The 23,765-nt window shown below is 65.7% G+C and overlaps 8 protein-coding genes across 8 annotated transcripts in view; 6 read left to right on the forward strand and 2 right to left on the reverse strand.

The window, feature by feature from the left end:
• The window catches only part of PFL1_02080 (uncharacterized protein), a gene marked incomplete at both ends in the record, with an annotated part of 1,716 nt that extends 569 nt beyond the window's left edge, over window positions 1-1,147 (forward strand). The window contains one exon of the mRNA XM_007879591.1: window positions 22-1,147. Coding sequence (XP_007877782.1) covers window positions 22-1,147 — 1,126 coding nt within the window. The remainder of the gene's footprint in view (window positions 1-21) is intronic.
• A 988-nt stretch (window positions 1,148-2,135) lies between these two features.
• Window positions 2,136-3,284, forward strand: PFL1_02081 (uncharacterized protein; the record flags this gene model as incomplete). Its single annotated transcript, XM_007879592.1, has 5 exons — window positions 2,136-2,267; window positions 2,355-2,596; window positions 2,701-2,791; window positions 2,895-3,087; window positions 3,196-3,284. The coding sequence occupies 5 exons, from the start codon at window positions 2,136-2,138 to the stop codon at window positions 3,282-3,284; spliced, it is 747 nt and encodes a 248-aa protein (XP_007877783.1).
• A 1,943-nt stretch (window positions 3,285-5,227) lies between these two features.
• On the forward strand, window positions 5,228-7,922 carry PFL1_02082 (uncharacterized protein; the record flags this gene model as incomplete). Its single annotated transcript, XM_007879593.1, has 2 exons — window positions 5,228-5,446; window positions 5,559-7,922. The coding sequence occupies 2 exons, from the start codon at window positions 5,228-5,230 to the stop codon at window positions 7,920-7,922; spliced, it is 2,583 nt and encodes an 860-aa protein (XP_007877784.1).
• A 614-nt stretch (window positions 7,923-8,536) lies between these two features.
• PFL1_02083 (uncharacterized protein) lies at window positions 8,537-10,879 on the reverse strand (the record flags this gene model as incomplete). Its single annotated transcript, XM_007879594.1, has 5 exons — window positions 8,537-9,183; window positions 9,378-9,500; window positions 9,723-10,024; window positions 10,123-10,562; window positions 10,679-10,879. 5 exons carry the CDS (start codon window positions 10,877-10,879, stop codon window positions 8,537-8,539), a joined length of 1,713 nt encoding a protein of 570 aa, XP_007877785.1.
• A 1,739-nt stretch (window positions 10,880-12,618) lies between these two features.
• Window positions 12,619-13,692, forward strand: PFL1_02084 (uncharacterized protein; the record flags this gene model as incomplete). Its single annotated transcript, XM_007879595.1, has 1 exon — window positions 12,619-13,692. One exon carries the CDS (start codon window positions 12,619-12,621, stop codon window positions 13,690-13,692), a length of 1,074 nt encoding a protein of 357 aa, XP_007877786.1.
• Window positions 13,693-14,870: 1,178 nt separating this feature from the next.
• Window positions 14,871-15,370, forward strand: PFL1_02085 (uncharacterized protein; the record flags this gene model as incomplete). The annotated part of the gene is made up of 2 exons (XM_007879596.1): window positions 14,871-14,951; window positions 15,053-15,370. The coding sequence occupies 2 exons, from the start codon at window positions 14,871-14,873 to the stop codon at window positions 15,368-15,370; spliced, it is 399 nt and encodes a 132-aa protein (XP_007877787.1).
• A 177-nt stretch (window positions 15,371-15,547) lies between these two features.
• Window positions 15,548-18,055, reverse strand: PFL1_02086 (uncharacterized protein; the record flags this gene model as incomplete). Its single annotated transcript, XM_007879597.1, has 3 exons — window positions 15,548-17,642; window positions 17,764-17,984; window positions 18,044-18,055. The coding sequence occupies 3 exons, from the start codon at window positions 18,053-18,055 to the stop codon at window positions 15,548-15,550; spliced, it is 2,328 nt and encodes a 775-aa protein (XP_007877788.1).
• Window positions 18,056-18,615: 560 nt separating this feature from the next.
• On the forward strand, window positions 18,616-20,457 carry PFL1_02087 (uncharacterized protein; the record flags this gene model as incomplete). Its single annotated transcript, XM_007879598.1, has 2 exons — window positions 18,616-19,752; window positions 19,837-20,457. 2 exons carry the CDS (start codon window positions 18,616-18,618, stop codon window positions 20,455-20,457), a joined length of 1,758 nt encoding a protein of 585 aa, XP_007877789.1.
• Window positions 20,458-23,765: the final 3,308 nt, after the last annotated feature.

Here is a 23,765-nt window from a genome sequence, read left to right on the forward strand (position 1 = left end):
AGCAGCCACCGGCGCCGGCAGCGGTGGCGGCTACTACAGCGGCGACAGCAGCGCGTACTACCGCTCCGGCGCCCCTCACAAGGGCCGCAAGAAGATGTGGTGGATCATCGGCGCCGTCGCCCTCGCCGTCATCGGAATCGGCGCAGGCGTCGGCATCTACCTCGCCAAGCGCGGCGACAACTCCTCGTCCGGCTCAGCCTCGGGCGCAGTCAAGTCGGACCCCAACGACCCCAGCAAGTTCGACAAGGATCCGAGGCTTCACCAGTCCCTCTACGGTCTCTGCTATACCCCGCTAAACTCACAGCTACCGTCCTGCGGCGATACGCTGGAGCAGGTGATCGAGGACGTGCAGATCATGTCGCAGCTGACGAAGCGGATCCGCACGTACGGTGCCGACTGCGACGTGCCGGCGCTGGTGCTCGAGGCGATTGCCAAGACCAAGGTCGACATGGAGGTCTTCCTCGCCGTGTGGGTCGACGACAACGCCGTCACCTACAAGCGCCAGGTCGACTCGCTCACGGCGGCACTCAAGCAGCACGGCGCCGACCACGTCGCCGGTGTCATCGTAGGCAATGAGGTCTTGCTGAACGGCGGCTCGGTGTCGGACCTGGTGTCCAAGATGTCGGACATGCGCACGACGCTGGCCGGTCTGGGGCTGAGCAAGACGCCGCCTGTCGGCACGTCGGACGCCGGCTCGATGATGACGGCGGCGCTGGGCGAAGGCTCCGACTTTGTCTTTAGCAACACGCACCCGTGGTTTGGCGGCACGCTCGTCAGCGACGCAGCCGGTTGGACGTGGAGCTACACGCACAACCAGGAGCCCTCGACGGTGCTGTCGGCGCCCAACAAGCCTACGGTCTACGTCGGCGAGGTCGGCTGGCCGACGGGCGCCAACGAGACGCGCCTCGAGACGTACGAGGGCGCCGTGGCCGGCGTGCCGCAGCTCCAGACGTTCCTCGACACGTTTGTCTGCGAGTCCAACACCAACATCACCGCCGGCACGGGTCAGCCCTACTTCTACTTTGAGGCATTCGACGAGCCCTGGAAGGACGCCCAGTTTGGCGGCGTCGAGGCGCACTGGGGCCTGTTTACCAAGGACAAGAAGCTCAAGGACGGCATCACCATCCCCACGTGCATCTCGCCTTGAGGGGCGCGCCGTCTTGCTTGCTCGCTTGTCGCTTGTTTCGCAATCCCGTCTCGCGTCCTCATCCAGGCCTCCGAGCCCGCACTAGGCCCGCTCTTCCTCGTCTGCGTTCAGCTTGCACGGGTCGAGCTGGGCCGCGCTGCGCCGGGCCACGCCTCGCCACGCCACGCCTACGGACGATTGTCGCCATGGACTTCTCGTTGTTTCTTGTAATCTATCCGCCTCGTCCCCGCCTGTATCCATGTGTCCGAATGTCTAGCCTCAGCCACGTCGACAAACGCGATCCATCTCCGTCGTCGCGGTCGCCGTATCTTTGTACCTGCGAGACGGACTGTGATGCCACACCGCCTCTCCTAGTCTCATCTCACTTGTAATCACATCGATCCTCTCTCGAAGCTGCTCTGAGGGAGGGTAAGAGAAGGTGGCAAGACAACCTAGCAGAGACGGCGAGGTTCGAGGAGGGTGCAGGATGTAACGGTAGGGCAGGAGGGCACGACAGAGGACGGAATCGACCATCGGCCCCCTCGACATCGTCGTCGGGCAGAGAGAGAGACAAGATCGGACCTGGAATCGAGAACTAGACAGACATGTGTGCGTGGATGCGAGCGAGGGGCGATGAAGGCGGTGGTGGCGGTCGAGGTGGTTGTTGGTGTGGGCGTGGGCATGGTGGAGGTGTTGGTGTTGGCGGATCGGGTGTCCGTGCCCTGGCCAACGTCTGCGCTGCTGTCACTAAGACCCAGGCGAAACTGGCAGCTGCCAGCTGGCACAAGGCAAGACTCTCGCTCCTCCGCCCCCCACTTTCCGAGTTGGCAGCACGTCGACCTTTTTCCTTCCGCCTGCCTTTCCGCCTCCATCTCGACCAGTCTGCGACCACCATCCCAAGCGCCACCAGTGTCAGACCTCCTACCTCCTACCTCCATCCCATCGACTGCGATCTCGCACAGTACCTCTGGCCATTCCCACCGCAACCCCGCCTTGAACGCCTTACAGGATGCCCGCATTGACCAAGCAGGCATCGGGCTCGTCGACGGCGGCCGACCAGGCCTCTAAGCCGGAGCGCATCTACGTCAACAACGCCGATCTGGGAGAGCTCAAACTGACGTGCGATGAGGCCGTCGAACGCGTGAGTCGGCCCGGTCAGGAGCCCCGCTGCCGCACCAGGTCGTACTGCACGCTGACCACCGACGCCTCCCTCGACCCGCCCCTGCAGATCCTCACGCGAGACCACAGCAGCAGCTCTACGACGACCACGACCTCCTCAGGTGCCTCAAACGATGGCAGCGCTGCGCCGGCCGACTTTCCGGCCTTCAAGGCGAGCCACTTTCATACCGACCTCCGCCTCGCGCTCGGGTACACGGCCGCCGTCGTGATGATTGGCACCACCCTCTGGGCCTACTTTATCGAGAAGGAGTGGGAGAACAACAAGCGCGCCTGCGGGTTCGCCGTTGCCGTGTGAGTATCGAGGTCAAGGGGGTCGGCCAGCGTTGGCCGGGCAGAGACGAGAAGCCATTCGAACTTCCGGCTGACCGCCCTCGCTGCCCCTTCCTGCGACGCAGCTACGCCGTCCTGTCGGCCGTCCAAGCCGTCGACTCCTACCTTCAGGGCAACACAATCTTTGTCGGCAAGCGGAGGATGCTCTCCAAGCGGGTGCGTTTGCGGTCCTCGCCAGGTACGACTGCCGACCGCCGACATGTGACGTCTCACCTTGTCACCCTGCTTCCGCACCTACTCTCCGTGCCTCGCCTTGCAGATCGAGACCGAGAACCTGAAGATCGTCTCGCCTGCGTTGGGCCGCTCGCAGGAGACCGAGTACCTCTCGCGCGAGGGCAAACCCGTGCTTGCGCCGCCCAACTACTCGCTCAAGATCGACTACACGCGCAAGAGCAACGGCGGCAAGAGCCTGCTCGGCAGCAAGAAGGACACGTTCGTGCTGGGCCATCTCGGTGAGTAGAGTCGCCGCACGACAGACCGCGCTCTCTGCACGACGCCCTGTTGTGCCTGAATCCATGCTGACCGTTGCGGACCGGCCTCGCTCTTCGACGCCCCGCCAGGCGAGTGGTTCACCGAGGATGGCGAGTTTATCGAGTCGATATTCGAGGAGCGGCTCATCTCGGGCCTGCAGAAGGCGTTCGGCCAGTGAAGCGAGGGAGGGGCGAAAGAAAAGGCACGACGACGTGCCGAGGAGTAGTTGAGAGACGAGAGTCGACATTCGAGGCAGGCAGGAAGGTTTAGAGTCTTGCGGAGGAATCAGGAAGATGGGGCCAGAAAGGGGTAGGCGGAGGCCGAGGACGCGGCGGCGATGCCGTCCATTTGCGATACCCTGCACTCAATCCAACACGCGCTTCCTCTGACGACGTGCGAGCCAGGTCACTGATGCTGCTGCTGCTGCCGTGGAGGTTGTGCGCGCCTAAGGCGCTGTCGTCGTCGTCGTCGTCGTCGTCGTCGTCGTTGCCGCCATCACAGACTTGGCCAGGCAAGGCGAGCAGGATCCGCGGCATCTGAGGCAGGGACTGCTTACGTGGTGCTGACGCGTGCGAAGAGCCGGCTGGGGGAGCCAGCATGCGGCCACGTCGGCGTAGATGTCTCAAGCGCGCGCGCGAGGCCAGATAGAGGGCGGCGCTGGCTTGCCAGGCCAGGCCAGGCCAGGCCTAGGCCTGCTTTTGTCTGGAGGCGGCCAGCAGCGCGCTTGCTTGCTTCCTTGGAAGAAGGGGGAGGCTGCACCACCGACAGCTCGGCAAGCGGCTGGGCGCCTTTGTGCTGCTGGCGGTTGCAGCTGCTGCTGGGTTGCGCAGCCTGGCCCCGCTGGCCCCGGGAGCTGCTGGCTGGCCTTGGCTGCCCTACCCGCTGCAGCCACCACGCCTCCATCATCAGCGCGCCACGTACGCGGAGCTGTAGACGCACGGCCGGGCCTGGCGCGGCCACACACACCAGCACAAACCAGGCAGGCTCCCAAAACGTCGGTCATAGCCCCGGCATCGGCTTTCCTGGGGACGGGACCCAATGCTCCACCTCCTGATGCGCAGGGACCGAGCGGTGGAGAAAGAGCCAGGCTAGGCTACGCTGAGCTAGCAGGTCTTGAGAAGAAGACCGCGCGCGCCGGTGGCCACCTCTCGTGCTGAGCCACCAGTCCCGCGCATCAAAGGGAGCGCACGCTAGACTGCATGCAATCTTCCACCCGGCTCGCTGGCTGACTGACCGGCTGGCCCCAGGGTGGCACGGTGCGGCAGGCACGGCCCCTCGGCGCCACTCTACACGCGCGTAGAGTATGTACAAGCCAAGCCGCCTGGTCTGGTCGGCAGCACCGTATCGCTTGGTGGTATGATGGCAGAGGCCCAGAGGCGGCGCGGTGGAAGCGAGGAGGCCGGCTGCTCGCCGTTGGTGCGTCGAGCTCCGCTCCGCTGGGCGCGGGTGTGCGTGCGTGCGTGGGTGCGTGGGTGCGCGTGCGCCTGGGTGCGTGTGTGTGTGCAGCAGAGAACAGATAGAGGGCCAGGTCGAGAGCCTAAGCAAGGATAGACTACTGGGCAGGCTAGGGGTCAAAGGGGAGGCCTAGGGATGGAAGGGCCCGCCAACCCCGACCTACACTCGCTCGCTCGTCTTTCATGCTCCCTCGCCCGCCCGCACCGCCGCACGCCCCTCTTGAGCAGAAGCCTCTTGGCCGGCCGTGAGAGCGCAGATGGACACATCAGATGCTTTCCCGACCCGCGGCGGCTCCCTTGGCCACCTCGACGCTGCGGTTGGCTACTACTACCTGCTCCTGCTCCCCTTTGCTTCCCGCCACCACTCTCTTGATCCTCACTCGAGCCCACCACCATAGCCCCGCCCCCACACAGCTTCACTCGCCCTCGCTCGCTCTCTTGACACTTCTCTCACAGCGCACGGCAGCGGCCACACCTTGGCCAAGCGTCCGAGGCCTGTCCCCGTCGACTTTGCTCCTCGGAGCGCCTGCCGTCCCGCCATACAGCGGTCACGCCACGCGCTCTCGCTCTCACCTCCGACCCCCTTGCCTTGCCGGCCAGTTGCCTCTCCCTCTCGCGCGCCCCATCACTCCTTCCGCCACGCACCACGGAGCAGACGACAGACGGCATGGCAGCCGTCCTCAATAGACAGCATCCCACCATGGGCGCCCAGCACGGCATCGCCGCATTCCGCTCCAAGTTTAAAAAGGCCAGCCCCCAACAGCCAGCCTCTGGCGGCCCCGCGGCCGCTTACACGGTCGGCAACCAGTCCAGCATCGCCCTCGGCGAATCGGGTCAGAGCAGAAAGAGGGGCTTCTCCCTCCGCAGCAAGATGCGCCTGGGCAAGGTGAGTGCCACCACTCTCTCGCATCCCTATCAGCACCGCCTCTTTCCCCTGACACCCGACCACCTGATTGTGCCTCCCCCATCGCGTCTTTCCTCGTCCCACGACGCTACAGCCCCAACGGGCGCCCGCGGTGCCGCAGCTCCCACCCGCCCTCGAACTCGACTTTGATCGCCCGGCTCTCGATGCGCCGAGCCAGCCAGAGATCGGAGCACATGCCCGCCCTTCCCCCACACCTGGCGCCGCTCAACCGCCCACCGCCGCCGCCCTCGTTGCGGCCGAGGCCATCGCCTCTTCCTCTTCGGCCACCAAGCACGTCCCCAGGGCCCGCCAGCTCGTAAAGGCCCTCGAGGCCATGGCCAACGCCAGGCTCGACGTCGCTCAGGTGCGCGACCTGGCCAGCCTGTGCGCCGAACAGATCAAGCAGCGCGGCCTCGACACGACCGGCCTCTTCCGGTCCTTCCGCGTCGCCCAGTCCCAGGACGACATCGACCGCCTCATCCAGCTGTTCCTCGTCCACATCAACCCCACCGCCTACGCCAGCGTCTTTGCCGTGCTGCCCGACGACGCGCTGGCGAGGCTCTGGCAGCGCCCCGAAGAAGCCCCCGACAAGTCCAGGGCGGCACTCGACGAGCTCGAAAAGGAACTGCGCTACACCTCGATCCACAACGTCGTCGCGCTGCTCAAGTGGGGTCTGCGCCATCTGCGCCTGCGTACGACCGACTTCAACTCGTCCGACCCTTACGGCTGGTACGACGCCTTTGTCGCTGCCGAGAAGAAGTCGGGCTACCACCCGCGAGCCATTGCCGACCTCCTGCACCCGACCCTGCCCCAGGAGACGGCCGAGCTGCTCGTACAGATGCTCGAGCTCATGGCCAGGGTGGCGGCCCACCACAACCACATGCCTGCGTCGGAGATCTGCAGCATCCTGGGCTTCTGGCTGTTTGGGAGGATCGGCGTTGCCCACCCGCCGCCGACGTTCCCGGAGCTGCAGGCCGCCTGGCAGACGGCAACGTCTGTGGCCGAGCACCTCCTGCTCGCCCACATTCGCTCGCAGGCCGTCGTCACCTTTGCCATGCCCCTGCGCCTGACCGAGCTGGTCCAGGACTATCCGTCCATCAAGGACGGCTCGCACTCGCCTGGCTTCCCGCCCGCGTATGCGCGGAGGCAGGTCAGCACCCTCAGGATCGATCTGCGGTCCGAGAACCTCGTCGTGTCGCCGATGCGACCGCGCCTGCCTTCGGCCACCTTGGCCTCTGCCCTCGACGCCTCGGCCTCCGAGCAGCTCGAGGGAGGCCGCGGGGAGACGTGGGCTGCTGTGATCGGTCAGCTCGCCTCCGACGCCACGGAAGGCGACAAGGGCAAAGAGCTGCTGATCCCGGAGCACGCCCGGATCCTGGACCTGGTCGATGCTCAGATTGCCGCCAGGATCAAGCATCAGGAACAGGCCGAGGAGGCGTCTCGGCCGCCGGCTTTCGGAATTTCGCCATCGTCCGCCGAAGGCGACCGAGACTCCCTCTCTCCTCAGTCGACGTATCGCAGGTTCTCGCGGTCTTACAGCGACCTGCGTTCGACCAAGCCCCTGGCTACGCTGAGCGAGGACGAGGGTCCCGGCGGCGCCAGTAGGGAGCGTCGCCCGCGACCTCCTCCTCTCGCTGCCTCGGCTGCCAGCGCGGCTCGTGTCAGCCGTGATGCTTCGGTCTCGCAGCAGAGCACAGAGGGGGGCCCTCCCCCGGCCACCAGCACCGACAGTGCTAAGTTCAAGCGCCTCTCGACGGAGTGGCGTTCCTTTTCCGAAGGAGGCTTCAGTTCCGAGGCCACGGCCGTCGAATTGTCGCTCGACGAGTTTGATCTCAAGCCGGTCAGCTCGAACAACTCGCAGACGCTGCCCTCGCGCAAGGGAGCCGCCCGCCGATCGGGTTACTCGGGCGGCTCGCTGGGCCGCCGACGCTCCAACCGCGGAGAGCTGCCCGCCTTCGGCCTCGCCGATGCTGCGCCGGCAAAGCCTCCGCCGCCACCCGCCTTTGTCGTCACCTCGGTCGCAATGACGGCGATGGACACGTCGCTGACGACGCTGTGGCAAGACTCTCTGCTCGACAACTCGCTCTGCTCGACGCTGCCTCCGCTCGTGCTGGTGCAGCTCGACGAAAAGGTCGCGGCCGAGGCCGACCTGCTCGGCGGCTACGCAAAGGACGAGCGGCCCTGGCTCCTGGTCGTCGAGACGGTCCTCCCACCGCGGCCGCCTACGCCCACCGACGACGGCAACAAGGGCCGCGGCGGGCGGGGCGACGGCCACAGCATCTCCGACAGCCGCAGCATCTTTGCGCCCAGCATCCGCAGCGTCAAGCTCCACCTCCAGCGCAGGATGAGCATGCTCTCGTCCAAGTCGCGCACCAAGCGAGCCGAGGCCAACGACGTGGCCGAGGTCCAAGAGCCGCCCGTGCCAAAGACTCCGGTCATGCCCGGCGGATGGACCTAGGGCCTCGCTCGCTTTGCCGACCCGGGCTTGATCTGCATCGTCCAGACTCTGCCGTCACCGCCTCAAGCACCACGCTCCCACGCCGGAACGTTTCGGCCCCCTCACACTCTCACACTTCCGCACTCCCACACTCCTTTGCACGGTCGAATACTGCCTCGAATTCGTCGACGGACGGGCCTTCTTGTGGCCTCGTCACCTAGGTACCGGGCGGTGCTGCGTTACGAGTCGGATCCTGACCTCGATTCCTGGCGTCGCTGTTGCGCGGCCATCGCGCTCGCGCTGTGCGGCCGGCCGGCCGCCTAGACTACTCTCATTTTCTCGCTCGCGCTACGGCGATGTTGTACTATCCTCGCTCCTTTGCCTCTCCCTGCCTCGTCAATGCCCGATACCCCCATTGCTGCGCTGCTCCGTGTCGTGTCGTGTCGTGTTTGGCTGCAGGCCGCTGGTGCGCGATCTCGTGGTAGAAGTCGAGTGCATCCGCGACGGTGTGAGGCGGGCGCGGTTGGTGTTGCAAGATTTGTCGGGTCGGCCGTATCCGAACGGGTCGATCCTGGAACGTCGTGACGGATCCCGGCGACGGGGCGGGACGGGGAGGGGCGGTGGGCCCGGCAGGCTCAGCACTGCTTGGCGTATCCGCGGGCCTTTACGCCGCTTCCCTTGGCGAGGGAGCCGTGGTGCTTGTCGTGTGCGACGTTGTGGTGGCCGGCGCTCTTTCCCTTTTCCTGCGGGTGGTGCTCGGTGGGGTCAAGCTTGTCGAGGTCGGCCTTGGACGTGTGGTTGCCGCTCGACGCGGCGCCGTGGCTGGCGAGCTTGGCGAGGCTGTGGTCCTGCTCGAGGCCCTCGGTGATTGAGAGGATGTCGACGAGGAGCTGCTCGACCATGGTCTCGCTGAGGTTCTCGCGCACCACGACGCGCAGGATGTCGATCTGCTCCAGGTCGGGCGACAGGCCGTAGTTGGGCACGATCCAGCCCTTGGCGCGCAGCAGCGTCTGCACCCACCTCTGCTCGAGGTTGGGGTTGCGCTCGCGGTACGCCTTGCTCCAGCGGAATGACACGACGGGCAGGCCGGGCGTGTAGTGCTCCGCCTTGGACTCGTCCGGGTCGCCCCCCTCGATGGGGTGGTGGATGTCGCTCAGCACCTCGTACATGCCCGACATGTCGAGCGCTCGCGCCAGCAGGCGCGCATTCTGCAGGTCGCCCTGCATCACGCGTCGGTAGCCCTCGAAGCCCAGGTTGATGAAGTTGAACAGCTGGCCGATGACTGTCGAAGAGGCGGGTCGTGAGACGGTGCAGTGCCGGGGGGATGTCGCAGGCGTGGTCAGCGTGGCCGGTCGATGACTTTAGCGCTGACCACTTTAGCAGGCCGCTAAAGTGGGCGACTTTAACGCGTCGCTAAAGTGGGCCGCGCGAGCGAGGGGCACGGCGCGCCAACCCTCCTCCTCTCTCTCCACTCACCGGGATGGGCGGGCCTCGAGAAGTTGAGACCGAAGCTGTACTCGACAGAGCCGAGGTAGTGCAGCTCAAAGATGAGCTCCTTGGGCACCATTTCCTCGGAACGGAAGAGGATCCATCCAAGGCCTGCGGGCCGACGCGGAGCGGGGCGGGATGGGGCGAGGCCAGACAGGGCGAGCAAGCGGCGGCAGCAGCGGTACGGTGGCAGAGGCAGGCGACAACATCAGTCAGCAACAAGATCTCGCCAGGGCGGGCGCAGGCAGCCGCCTGGCAGGTCTCGGCAAGCTGCAGGGTCGGTGACACGTGCTCCCGGAGGTCGGAGGGGACGGACAGGCCGCCGATGCTCACCGGGGTAGACCATGCCGAACTTGTGGCCGCTCGTGTTGATGCTCTTGACGCGCGGCAGCTCAAAGCTCCACTTGAGGTTGGGCGTGGCAAAGGGGGCCACCATGGCGCCCGACGCGCCGTCGACGTGGATGGGGATGTCGATGCCTGTCTTCTTCTCGTACTCGTCGAGCAGCTTCGACATGCCCTCGACGTCCTCGTAGTGGCCCGTGTAGGTCGAGCCAAGGATCACGACGACGCAGATGGTGTTCTCGTCGACCATGTCCATGGCCTTGTGGATGTCGAGGCAGTAGCGCGACTTTTCGCTGCGGCGCGGGCAAAGAAAAAAGGCGGGAGGTCGGTCGGCCGGTCAGCTCGCGCGTCGCGCCCGTCGCGCGTCCGCTCCCGCTCATTTCACACGCACCTGATGGGAACCAGCCTCTCCTCGACGTCAAAGTAGCGCGCAAACTTCTCAATCGCAACCTGCGCGTTGGATCCAAACACCATGTTCGGGCCAGGCTCCTTGAAGCTCTTGCCGGCCGCCTTCATGCGGTGCTGCCAGCGCTTCTTGGCCGCAAGGCATCCGAGCATGATCGCCTCCGAAGATCCCGTCGTCGCAACGCCCATCGCCGACTTGCGCTTGCCGTTCTCGTCGTACTCTTTAGGCATCTTCCACAGGTCCGCCAACATGCTTACACAGCGCGTATGTATAGCTTGGGTCGCAGGATATTCGTCTTGGTCGCACAAATTTACGTTGAGAGTGTCTTGGACGAGCTTGGTAGCGAGTGGGGGCATCCAGGTATGCACAAACGACGCCAGATTGAGCGTGGGCTTCCCGTCGAGGCTCAGCTCCGAGCTGAGTAGCTGTTCCGGGTCAAGGGGATCGGGGGAGGGTCGAGGGGAAAGAAAGGAGCGACGCGGGGTCAAGACTTACTCTGTGGTCGCGTCCAGGTATCCGCTGCTGGCGTCGGCGTACTCACCTCGTAGGTGGCCTCGGCGGATGTTCCTCGCTGGGGCAGCGTGTACTTGGGGATGGGCTCAGTCGTGTAGCGTCCGGCATGGACGCCCGAATAGAACTTGCGGTCATTGTGGCCGCCGGGACGCTTGACGAGGCCAACGAAGGGATGGTCGGCGGCCTGCTGGACCAGCTCGTCCGGGTCGATGTGCTTGGAAAGAGACATGTCGAGGTTGGTTGGTCGAGAGGGGTCCTGGGGGAGGATGTAGGGTGGTGTGAGGGAATGGGGGGGACGAGGGCAATGGGGAGGGTCGCCCGCTATATAGGGCGGCACCCGGCAGAGTGGCCGCCCGCTGTCAAGGCACCGGCGTCCGAAGGGCCCAACGCTCGTCGGGGCATCGAAAGCAGCCGTGCACCGTACCCTCACGGAGATGCAGTGGATGGGCAGACGGCGGCTCGATCGGGAGCAGACCCTGAATCATCGCCCAAAGCGGCGTGAGCCACAAGCAGGCAAGGCAGGCAGGCAGACAGGCGGCAGACGGCTAGGCGCGGCATGGCCCGGCCGTACAGACTGGCCATCTTGCTTTGGCCTGCGAATGGCCTGCCTGGGCACACGGCGTGGCCGGCGAGATCAGGCGGGCACAGGCCAGGCCAGGCCGAGCCAGGCCGAGCGACGCTCGTTCAGCAGCGCGCATGGGCCGCAAGCAGCCTTTGTCACGACGGCAGGCACACACACAGGCCGGTAGGCGGCAGTCAGCGTCGACGCTTCGGGACGCAGCCGGTCTACCGTGCCTAGCCTGCTGCCTGCCTGGCTTTCGCTGGCTTCGCCGGCACGCAGGGTCCACGGCACGAGCGCGCGTGCGTGCGTCGGTCGCGGGGCTCAACCCAAAGCAAGCCGCCGGTTGACCCCATCCCCCCGCCGCCATCCGGGTGCGTCATGCCACAGGGTCCTGCCAGATCGGCGGGCACAGTCGGTGCACAGACCCATGCCAGAGTGTCTGCCATCCTGCTGAGAGATCATCACTCGAGCATGGGCAATCAGAAGCAGCCCTCAGCACAACCAACCTGGGGAATTTGGAGGCAGCATTGATTCCCTCAAACATTCAATATCAGCAGAGAGCACCAAGAGCTGAACCACATTCACATGTCACATTCAACTGCTTGTGTAAAAGTGGTTTTCAATATGGTCTTCTGAGCACCTCATCCTGAAGCCCAGTCCCAGCTGAGCACTACCATGTTGGCATCTTGTGAGGCTCAGCAAGGAGGTTGAAGGCTTTCTCGGACCCGTTCTGTCAGGTCTCGCGAATCGACGTTCCTGTGCAGAGCGTTGTCAGAGAGCTGCGTAAGGCATCAAGGCTTGTGTTGGCAGACGATCCTACCGCACGACAAGGGAAGAGCCGGTTTGAGAGGTCTTGCAGAGCGACTGTAATCCGGGCGGACGGCCGGACGGACGGGCGGCGTCGCTGCGTTGGTTGGTAGCACAGGTTGCTCTGCTTGTCGCCGCGACGTGCAGCCGGCGACGTCCACGTTCCTCTTCTGACGAGGCGACCAAGGTCGGCTAGCCGAAAACCGCCCTCGACGTCGACGTCTTCGCCACCACCACGTGCCATCCTTTCCCTGTTTGTCGGTCCGGCCTTGTCGTCTCGCCGCTCCCCCTCTCTTTGGCTCCCCCCCACTCTCTCGCTGCGGTTCTCAAGGTGGGTGGGCGGTTGCAGAGAAGACGACAGGCGCTAGTTCAGAGGCTAGGGGAGGGCAATCTCGCTTGGCGTCTTCGCCAAGATCGACGGTCGGTGTCGCGACAACGAGGAGACTAGGGCGGCCAGGGGGCATAAATACCGCCCGTTCCACAGCGGCCCCCCGCGGTGGATGCCTGCTCGCCACCCCCGTTCTGCCTTGCTCGCCATCCCCGTTCTGCCTGGCTGCACATAGAGAGTGCCCTCGCCCTACCGACCTCGACCGAACAGGATGTTTCCCTCATCGACCAAGCTGGCCCTCGCATCGTTGGCCCTCGGGCTGCTGCTGTCGCAGCGCGGCGGCGGCGGCGGCGGCGGCGGCGTGGCGGCCATGAAGCTCGAAGGCGGCGACCCGATGGGCGTCAAGGCTTACGACCTCTACGGCGGCCGCAACGCCTCGATCCTCCAGTACCCGGCCGACTTCAACCGGGGCACGTTCCCGCTGCCGGTGCACTGCCACAACTGCTACGAGACGAGCGGCTCGGCCTTCTACGGCGCGCTGGCCTACGGCGCGCGGAGCCTCGAGAGCGACGTGTGGCTCAACCCCGCCGACAAGGAGCTGTACGTGGGCCACGACCCGTTTTCGCTGACGCGGGAGCGCACCTTTGACGCGCTGACGGTGCAGCCGCTGGTCGAGGTGCTGGAGCAGGCCAACCGGGCCAACATTGCCCAGAGCGACGGCGACGAGGCGCGCTTCTTCGCCGAGCTGCAGCGCAGCCTCAAGACGCCGCAGACGTTCCCCGTCAACGGCTACTTTTCGCTCGGCGTGGGCTCGACGGCGCCCATCCAGCTGCTGGTCGACATCAAGACCGACGGCGCCACGACGTGGCCCTACGTCGTCAGGGCGCTCGAGCCGCTGCGCAAGCGCGGCTGGCTGACGCGGTACGAGGACGGCAAGCTGATCCCGGGCCCCGTGCTGGTGATTGGGACGGGCAACACGCCCATCGACCAGGTGGCGCCGCTGCGCCGCCGCGACGTCTTCTTTGACGGCCCGCTGGGCAACCTGTCTGCGCCGTTGGTCATTGACGGGACGAGGTACGAGTGGAACTCGACGCTGTCCCCCCTCGCCTCGGGCTCCTTTTCCAAGATCGTGGGCAGCTACAAGGGCCTCGACGAGCCGAGCGCCGAGGTGCTGGCCAACATCTCGCGGCCCATTGACGAGGCCCACGCGCGCGGCATCCAGACGCGGTACTGGGACAGCCCGCAGTGGCCCGTGTTCGCGCGCAACCGCATCAACCACCTGATGCTCTCCGCCGGCTCAGACTGGATTGGGTCCGACGACCTCGAGCACATCTCCAAGTGGTAGAGGCGGCGCGGCGTGGCGCGCGAGGATCGAGGCGACGATGTAGATGGAGCAGCGGCCGTAGAGTGACATGGCCGCGGCGCCGCAGGGAGTCCAAGTAGAGGCGATCTGCGAGGCGAGGCGGCGACGGCGATGGCGACGGGCGATGGTGTCGGATGGAGATCCGATCTGAAGATGGCCATCTCGGCAGCCTCGACGGCGAGGGGCCGACCTGTCGGATCTGCTGTGGACCGTCTGTCGGAAATAGAGGCCGGCCCGCCTAGCTGATCTGCTCGCGTAATGCTTAGACAAATGCCCCCAGCTGTCTTGCATGCTTGCTTTGCGAGGCTCAGACGGTCTTCACCTTGGAGCGCCGCATCGTTTGGTCTGAATCGATTCGAGGCTCGGGCAGCTCAGGCCAAAGTGGGCAGTGGAAGGCGAGCGAGAAGTGGCCTGGATAGGTCATGGTCATGGTCGGTGGTTGGTCAGCGGCGCGGCGGTGGTTGGTCGTGGCCGCGACGGGCAGCGCTGACTGTGGCACAGCCAGCAGGCAGGCCGACGGGCGAGGTTAAGTCCGCGGCCGGCGCCGGCTTTTTGGTGGGGGGCGGGGGCGGGCGGCGCCCGAAGGCGTGCGTGCGTGAGTGCGTGGGTGTGCAGCGGGAAAGGTGAGTGAGCATGCGAACGCTCTGGCTGCCTTGGCCCTGGCCGTCATCGTCTTGTGGTACGCACGCGTGCAGGCTCGCAGCCGTACCTGGCGGGACGGTATGTACGGTGCCCTGCCCAGCCGGGCGGGACATCCTCGTTGCCACACGACCATCACCCTTGTACCAGTCGCCACCACCATCACCACCATCGTCACCACCACCACCATCACCGCCACCACAACATTCGCAGCACAGTCGCCCCTGCACAGCGAGCGAGCGACACTCGACCACCACCACCACCACCACCACTGCCCCCTCACGCCCTACGAGGCACCCCCCCCCCCGTAGCCTGTTGCTGGGCCGCGTCGTCTGCCCACCATTCCGCGCTCCCCCTCCATCAGCCTCCTTCGCCGAGGCCTTCCCCTGTCGTCGTCGACGCCTGCAGCTGCAGCAGCAGCGGCAACGACAAGCACAACGACAGCCACCGTGCCGTCCGTCCGGGCCGCCTCGTCTTCCTCGCAGCCCATCTCGGACGAGCAGATAAGGTCGATGCTCGGCATGGAAAAGTCGGTCAACGTCCTCGGCCAGCCGCTGCAGGTCTGCGGCACCGACCCCGTCACTGGCTTCTTTCGCGACGGAGTGAGTAGTCCTTGCCCGTCCGCTCACTCGCTCGTTGGCCCTGCTCCGTCTCTCAAGCTGACCGTTCCCCTGCCATCCCAATCCACTCCATCTCTTCGCAGTACTGCAACACATCGCCCTCGGACTCGGGCGCCCATACCGTCGGAGCCGTCGTATCGTCTTCCTTCCTCGACTTTTCCGCTTCGAGAGGCAACGACCTCCGTCCCATCCTGAAGGACGGCTGCAGCTGGTGCCTGTGCGTGTCGCGCTGGAAGGAGGCCCTCGACGCCCACCGCGCCGGTCAGCTGCCCTCGCACGGCGTACCCAGGGTCAAGCTCGACGCCACTCACCAAAAGGCTCTCGACAAGGTCACCATCGACGACCTCAGGGCTTTTGCCCTTGACGACAAGGATGGTCAGAGGGGCGGGCCCATCAGGTGAACGCGATGGGGGGCCGCCTCTCCTCCCTCCTCCCAAGATCGGACACCTTCGTCCATCGACATAGGCGTGCGTAGGCATAGGCATAGGTAGTGTCGCGTCGGCGGTTGCGGTTTTGGGCTTTCTCTTCTATCGTGCATGTGCGTGTGTATACTCTTCTCCCGGCACCCGGTCTGGCTTCTACTCAGACGGCGGAAACGCACACCTGGCAAAGACCTGGCAGGAATCTAGCATCGACCGGACCCTCATCTCCACCGCCGCACCCTTGGCCGCCGCCGCCGCCGCCGCTGCAAGGCCAAGTCGCTCGAGGTCGAGGTCGACAAAGGCGGCCTCGGTGCGCCGCGCCTCCCTCGTCGCCGTGCCGATCCACACCTCGTCGCTTTGCTGCTGCGCGTGCGTTTCGCCGTCCGCCGCCGCAGCAGCAGCAGCAAAGACCTGGTAGTAGGGCGTGGCAGGGTCAAAGTCGTTCCATGCCAATCGGAACGTCACTTTGCTCCCCCCGGCGCCGTCTCGGGGGCGTTGGACGAGGGTGCACGTGCACGTCGGGTCGACGAGCGCCGTGGATGGCTCGCCGACGTCTGGTGCGGCGCTGCTGCCGCTGCTGCTGGGAGGAGGGCCCACCTCGACGCTGCCGAGCAGCAGCGCGCCCGTTCCTCGACCTTGGAGGTGGAGGCGCAGGACGAGGAGGCCGTCCGTCTCCGTTCGTGTAGGGGCGAGGCGGAAGCTGGTTTCGGCCCGTCGCCACCCACCGCCGACGGAGGACGTGTGCCGACTCGCCTCGACCTCCTCCAGCACGCTGCCCTCCGCTGTCAGTAGACGTGGTCGTGCCTCGTTGCCCTCGTCGGTCATCCCGTCTTTCTCTCCGCGAGTCGACCCTGCGCCGTCGAGATCGAGGAAGCGGTAGTGGACGCAAGCCCGCAGCACGCCATCCTGTCGCGGGATCGCAGACAGGGCCACGGTCGAGATGGGGACCTCCCACGCCGCCTGTCCCAGCGTCAGCTGCAGCGAAACGTTGCCGCTCCACGCGAATTGCTCGTTCAAGCTCCACGATACCGACGTCCCCGGCTCGGTGGCAGCATGATAGAGCAGATCGGGCTTGGGCATCGAGACGCCCTGATCCGCCCATCCGAGCAGCTTGTCGTTCTCGTTCTGATCCGCCTCGACGGCGAGGTCAGACGATGAACCACCCTCGGTCTTGCTCCAGTCGTAGACGCACCGACCAGCGACGAACCAGCGAACTCCCGATCCAAGGCCAAAGTTGGTGTAGTACGCAGGTCGCGCCATCCTGGCCAGGCGGTCGGGGCGCTGAGTCAGCGGTGGGAAGAACGACGAGATCGGCGGCGGTGGTGTGGCAGCAGTCGAGGCGGGAACGAGCGAGGTCGAGGGATGCGGCGAGGAAGGGCTTCCGATCCAGAAGCGGCAGTCCTCTTCGAACCAATGTGCCCAGCTGCGTCCCTTCAAAGGGTCGCGCTTGGGCTCGTCGTGCTCCCACGTCCAGCCAGGGGCAAATAGGGCGACGCTCAGCCCCAGACTGGACGCGGGCAGAGGGGATCCGCTGGCTTGGCTCGACAGCCGACGGGAGGCAATCATGTCGAGCGACTTCCAGCTCTCCATGCCGCCATAGCAGTTGCGTCCAAAGACGTCGATGCCGACCAGCACGTCGTGCCTCTTGCGACCGATGTAGTCCGCCATCGCTGCCGAGATCTGGAGCGCCGGATGGAAACCGCCATCATGGGGCCCGGTGAGGCCGTAGCCCTCGAGCTGCCTCTGCTGATGCGGCTGGAGAGCCTCCTTGAGCATGCCCGGTGGCAGCTGGACCGGGGGTTTCGCCCAGGTGTAGTTGGTGAAGATGCTGCTGGCCACCTGAAGGAAGGGCGCATTGTGGGGGGTCAGGGCATCCTGCCACGCCAGGTCGCCGTTGGCTGTGACGCTGTCGTACCAGATCACCTGCCAGTCTGGGCAGCGCCTTTCGCCCTCTCGCCGGAGGTACTCGACCCAGGAGCGCAGGCGGTCGGCGTTTCTCTTCATCTCGTTGCGACGCGCCGCCTCGCCGATCCACGGTGGCCAGGCCTCGCCGGAGCACGAGAAGCCGAGGTTCAGCCCGACTTCCACGTTGATAAGCCAGCCGGTGAAGCCGCAGGCGAGGGCGAGCGAGATGAGGAGGTCGGCATAGTAGGGTGAGAACGAAGCGGGCCCCCTGTGCGGCAGCCTGGATCGCGAGGGACCGCGGAGGAGGTGCGAGAGCGAGGGGATCGACTCGGACCATTCAAAGATGCTGCAAGGCGCGATGGGGCGGCGAAGACGGTCGAGGCGGCAAGCGGTTCAGCCACTGCATTCACCTATAGCACCTTGTAGAAGAAGGTGAAATGAGCCCGCACAGGCGCCTCATCACTCACAGTGTGCCGATGATCTTGGTGCCGTGTCTGTTGGCTGCCTCGACCCAGCCGACGGGAGGTAAGGATATGCGGTGGTGTGCAAAGTAGATGAAGGTGTCGGCGAGGTGCCAGTGCTCGAACGAGTAGCCCCGCCGATCCGGTCTCTCCGAGTATCCGCCCTGGAAGTCGTGGCAGACGATGAGGCGGGGTCGGGGCGGTTCGCGGACAGCAAGGGTGGAGTGCTGCGATGGCGGGTAACAGGTGAGAAGGCGGTCGTGCTGCGAGCGTTCTGGGGGCGAACCGAGGTGGGCATCTGCCCACTGCCCTAGCTGGCCGAGGGATGTGAATAAGACAGGCCGCGGAGGCGGTCGAGACGAAGCAGCGGGTCCAGATGCCGAAGGAGTGGTGGCGATGCGTTCGAGGTGTGGGCCGAGGGGCGAAAGGTGAGAGTCTAGCCGTGACCGAACATCATCTGGCGGATCAAAAGGTTGCGAAGGCATCGTAGCGTCGAGCAGGCAGCCGCGACTGCGAATACGATTGCTTTTGCCCCTGCAGTCGCCTTGTCTTTCGGCGATGTTGTATGGTGGTGGGGGTGGTGGTGGTGATGGTGATAGTGATGCAGAGGAAGACGAAAGCTGTTGCGTCGGAGCCGGGGGCGCGCGCCACGGTTGAAGGGTCCGTGCATCGCTGCAGCCGGATGTGGAGGGGGTTCTCGCCGCCACCACCACCACCACCACCACCACCACCACCACCATCACCACCATCGCCGCCTCGCTTCTTGCTTCTCGACCAACACCGGCCGGCTCCTTTCTCGCAGTCCCCCATCACTACTGCCTCTACCTCTACCGTCGCTGTCATCGCCAGCCGTTCAGCATGACCTCCGGAAAGCCAGTCAAGTCCTTCAAGAACCCCTCCGGCGATCTCGCCGACTCGCCATCCAGCCACGTCAAGGCTCTCCTCGACAATGTCATGGCCGCCAAAAAGCAACTAGGCACCGCATCCAGCGACGACTATGCCCTTATCGACCGTCCCTTTTCCGCCATTCAGAGCTCGGTCCAGGACAACAAGGCAGCGCCGCACGCCCTCGAGGACCTCGTCAAGGCCTACGCCAGGGCCACCGTCGCAGCTTCCCTCGCCACGCACTGCCTCACGGCGTTTCCGTGGCAACGAGCCATCGAGGCAGCCCAGCGCTACGACGTCCAGCTCAAGGAGCAAAAGTCCAAGGGCGACGACGATCTCTTCCGGCAGCTGCCGCTCCTCGGCCTCGTCTTCAGCGTAAAGGACTGCATCAACGTCGAGGGCCACGCCACCACCATTGGCTGCTCCAGCCGCGTCGACGCCGTCCCCGCATCGTCGGCTTGGATCGTGCAGCAGCTCGAGGACAAGGGCGCCATCATGATCGCAAAGACCGCCTGCCCGCAGGCCATGGTCTCCAACGTCACCCACTCGCCGCTGTGGGGCAAGGTGCGCTCGCCCTTTGGAGAGCGCTACGAGGTGGGCGGGTCCAGCGGAGGCGAGGCCGCCCTCGTCGCCATGGGTGGCAGCGCCCTCGGACTCGGCACCGACATGGGCGGCTCCGTCCGGCAGCCAGCCTCGCTCACCGAGCTCTTCGGCCTCAAGTTTGCCTCCGACACGTTCCAGTTTGACCAGGGCAAGGACTTTGTCACTGGCCTCCCGGACACTCCCATCCCGGCCACCGCACCTGGCTTCCTTGCAAGGCATCTCAGCACCATCCAGGACGTCTGCGCCACCCTGACGCTGCTGGGCGGGACTCTAGAAGCCAAGCAGAGCCCGGAAGATGGCAGGCTGGCTGTATCGACCTACGAAGCCTCGCCCGAGGTCACGTCCGCGCTCGACCGCCTGGCCTCGGACTCGGACGGCCTAGGCAAGGTGACGGCCGTACCAGACTTGCTCGGCGACGGCGACGCGTGGTGGGCCGAGATCTGGATGCGACACGCCGGCTCTCGAGGCTTCCAGGCCGGGCTGGACATGATCGGCGACGATCCATTGGTGAGTGCCAGAGACGACGTTCGCAGCGTGACCGTCGCAGGACACACTCCCCCGCTGACACTTTCGCATCGCTGCGCCGTGCAGATCCCCGAATCGATGTTCAACACCCGGCCGAAGGTGCTCTCCCAACACGAGTACTCGGAGGCCCAAAAGGACCTCGAAGCCCTGATCAAGGGCCTCGAGGGGAAGATGGGCGGCGAGGGACGGGCTTCGAGCGACTTGATCCTGTGCCCCTCGTTCAGCTACGGCGGGCCCATCTCGTCGAAGTCGTTCCAGGCGGCGCAAAAGGCCGAGATCTGGCTGCAGGCCATCAACCTGCTCGATTGGCCGTCGATCTCGATCCCCTTGCCGGTCCGGGACGAGCTTCGACAGACGTGGAGGGAGCAGTCCGAGGCGGACAACGAGGGATGGAGCAAAGGGCGCCAAGGACAGGAGGTGGTCGAGGTGTGGCAGACGATGCAGCAGGAGGGCCTGCCCGTCCTCAATGGCCAGGACGACGTCTGGTCCAGAAAGGCGGATGAAAGCGCAGCAGCGGACGAGACAGGCGGCGCGGAACAGAGCGGCCAGGGGGGCGCAAAGAGGCGAAAGGTCGACGGCGAGCGGCTGCCAGTTCTCAGCGTGCAGCTCGTTGCGCGGCCAGGCAAAGAGGCGCTGCTCTTGCCCGTCGCTCAGCGGATCATCGACCTCGCCCAGCGTTGGCGCTGAACCCGCCTTTTCGCCGGGATCTCGGCGTGAGGCAAGCCATGCCGTGTCACCGGCCGGGAGTTGGCAGCGGCTACGGGCGTTGCCCTCGGCGGTACTTTCGCTCGACTTGATCGCCGTCCATGCCCACGCCAACCGAGGACGAGCGAGAAGTGGCATCTCGCTACTCATCGGCAGGCAGAAAAAGGCGAGAGAAATCGCGAGATAATTGCGATCACGCTTCGTGAAGATGACACTCTTTGCCCGAAAGCGGGCATTCCGATCAAGCAGCCAGGTCAGGCCAGACCGGAGCACGGCCAGGCCATGCTCTGAAAGACGGTAACGCAGCCAAGGCAGAGCATTATTGCTGAACAAGCACGAAGGGGTCCGAATGATGGCCGGGCGAGACGAGCCGCTGCCAGTCGCTGAGCCTGCCGCGCTGGGGCCCGACGCGTCGAACGCCGAGCCGCAGCCGAATAGCCCGAGCGACCGACCGAGCGACGCATCGACCGGCAAACAGGCTGAGAGCAGCGCCGCGCCTGATTGCACCCCTTGCATCTGTCCCTCCGCCTCTTGCCGTCACTGGACAATCGCTGCCTCCATGGTTGGCCCATTCACCCGGTCCACGCCTTATACATAGCGCTGACCGTCCAGCAGGCTGGGCGAGGCAGACGGCGTGCCACACCGCGCGCTGCTCGGCCGCCCGGGCTGCGGTCTCGGTCGGATGCACCTCGACGATCAGGCACGCGTCGACTGTCGCAGCCTTAACGGCTGGCTGGCTGGGCGACTGCCAGGCGCGCTGGCTCCCCTGCCAGCCGGCCTCTTGGACCATGCCTAGACGATGCGTCCGTCGCTCCACGATCAGCCTCATTCCAAGCTACGGTACCGCACACACTGCACAGCTTCGGAGCATAAGCCTTTGTCGATTGCCCCGCCTCCTGACATGGCCTGCCTCGAACGCCCCTTCGACGACGACGACGACGACGACCGTGGTCGAATCCATGCCAACCATCACTTAGAGTTGCGCAGATTTAGCTGGCAGCTGCTAGAGTGGGCTCGGTGTGACGGCCGCCGCTCTGCTGCTCCCGCCAGGTGCTGCGATCCAGGCACATTCTCGATCCGGCAGTTCAGCCCGCGCGGCCATCGGCGTACGCCCCTCCCCCGCCAGACGAGGTATACCGGCTCCGCACAGGGGAGCGCTGAAGCACAGCCGGCAGCCGTCCATCTCGACTACGGGACGGCCTAACAGACGCCGCGCGGACCGACCAGTGCCACTGCCGCTGCCGCTGCCCGACTGGCGTAGCGGAACGACCCGACCGTCTGTCGGATTGTCCGCCCGGTGAGACTCGCTCGACGGCCACCTCGCGGGCCGCTCTTGGTCTACTCGCGGCTTGCGCGCCAGGCAGCGTGCGATGCGGGCTTCGGCCCGCGCCCGACCTCAGTACATACAGTAAGTACAGAAACAGCGCGAGGCAGAGCATGCGACAATGACCAGCATGCTCGTCGTCGTGCCGGAGGATCGCCGCTGTGCAGCTGCTCGCCCCGGCCTCGTCGCCAGCCGCAGGTGGCGAGGGACGACGGCGAACCGCGCGCACCACCGTATATGTACCAATCGACGTCGCATCCCGAGCGCTCACGCAGCACGACCCGGCCCGCATCGATGCCTACCGGCCCATGCTGCGCTCCTGCGGGTCTGACACGCCTGCACTGCCGTACATGCTGCGGGTCGGCGGCGTCCCCACCGAGGCCTATGCCTCCGCCTGGCATCTTGCGGCCGGACCGTGCGCAGATCGCGGGCATCCCTCTCTGTGCCATCCTGCTTTTCGAGGTCCGCATCGGCGAGGCCGCATTGCCATCGGAACCAGGACCGGGGTACTTGGCACGGACTCGGCCGGCCTGCTCTGGATCCCCCGACGACGACGACGACGTCCGAGACAGCGCTTCGCCCCGATCACCGAGCGGCGAAGGAAGTGTGCCCGCCCGACGAAGGACCCCCACCGAGAAGCAGGCCCAGCGGTCGCGGTGGGTCCATTCATATCCTGATTGCCTTTGTCCGACGGCCGACTGCAGCCTTCGCCGACGCACAGGTGCGCACGTCCGGGGCGCTTTCGACAGCGTAACGCAACGCGACGCGCGCTCGAGCTCGCCATGTGTGCTGCGCACGGTCATGGGTCTTACTCGCCTGCCTGTCAGCGACGACATGAAACGCTGCCAAGGGTGGGGCCACATCATATCGCTACCGCCCTCAGCAGGCAGGCAGGCCAAAGAGGGCGGATGACGGAAGGAGCATGGCAGGCCAGGCGATGCGATGCGGTGCGATGGTCCACGCCATTTCATCATCATCGGGGACAACCCGACGGGTCTGCGACGGCGGACAAGGTAGTTAACGACGACGTCGACGGCATCAGCTGTGCCGCGCTCCGCCCCGCCCCGCCGCGCGATGCAGGCCGTCCTCCCGCATGGCATGTCATGCCAAGCCACGGCACAAAGGCAACGTCGTCGTCGTCGTCGTAGTCGTCGTGCGAGAGATCTCGTCGATGGCAGGAGCATGGGAGCATGGGAGCAGGGGAGACTCGTCGGCGAGCACAAGGGCCAGCCAGCTCTAATCGCTCGTTGGCACGGCGCCCTCGGCCTACTCCTGGCGCGCCTTGGTCGCTGATGCAAGAGGCTCGGAGAAGCCGACAGCTGACGCCGGACGTCGCCCCAAGCCGAGTCTATGTACCTGTGTAGGGCAGCTGGCCCCCCCTGGCCCCCTTGGTCCTGCTTTTCCCACTCCGGCGTCGCCCCTGCCCCTCGCTGTCGGGGCCCACTCCGGGCTGCAGGCGCAGCGGTCGGAGTCGTCCTGAAGGGCGGCGCAGCAGCTGATGCTCGACGCGGCGGTCGGTGACCAACGATGCCGTCCGAAGGTGCTGTCGGCGCTGGTCATGGTGGCAGGGGGCCCTTGGCATGGCATGGCCTGGCAAGCAAGCGTGCGTGCGCGAGTGCGTGCGTGGCCAGGCCAAGCCTCGGTCTGTCGGTCGGCGAGCAGGGCCAGCGCGGCGTACGTCTGCCTGCCCGCCTGCCCGCACGGCGGATGCAACCCGAAGAGCTAGGATCGCAGGAGGCATCGAAAGAAAGCGACAGGAGAAGGAGAGGCGCAGCCTAGAGGCCTGGCGAAGCACGAGCGAGGCGCGAGGCAGGCAGGCAGGCAGGCAGGCAGGCCACGCGCCGACGACGTCGTCGACTTGAATTTAATTCTCCCTTGACGTCGGCCTGGCAGCCAGGCGAGCTCGCTTGCTCGTCTTTCCCTCCCCCCTTCTCCTGCCTGCCCNCNCCNCATNCCCNNCTNCNCC

Source organism: Pseudozyma flocculosa (genome assembly GCF_000417875.1).
Source record: "Pseudozyma flocculosa PF-1 unplaced genomic scaffold scaffold00005, whole genome shotgun sequence".
Taxonomy (NCBI): domain Eukaryota; kingdom Fungi; phylum Basidiomycota; class Ustilaginomycetes; order Ustilaginales; family Ustilaginaceae; genus Pseudozyma; species Pseudozyma flocculosa.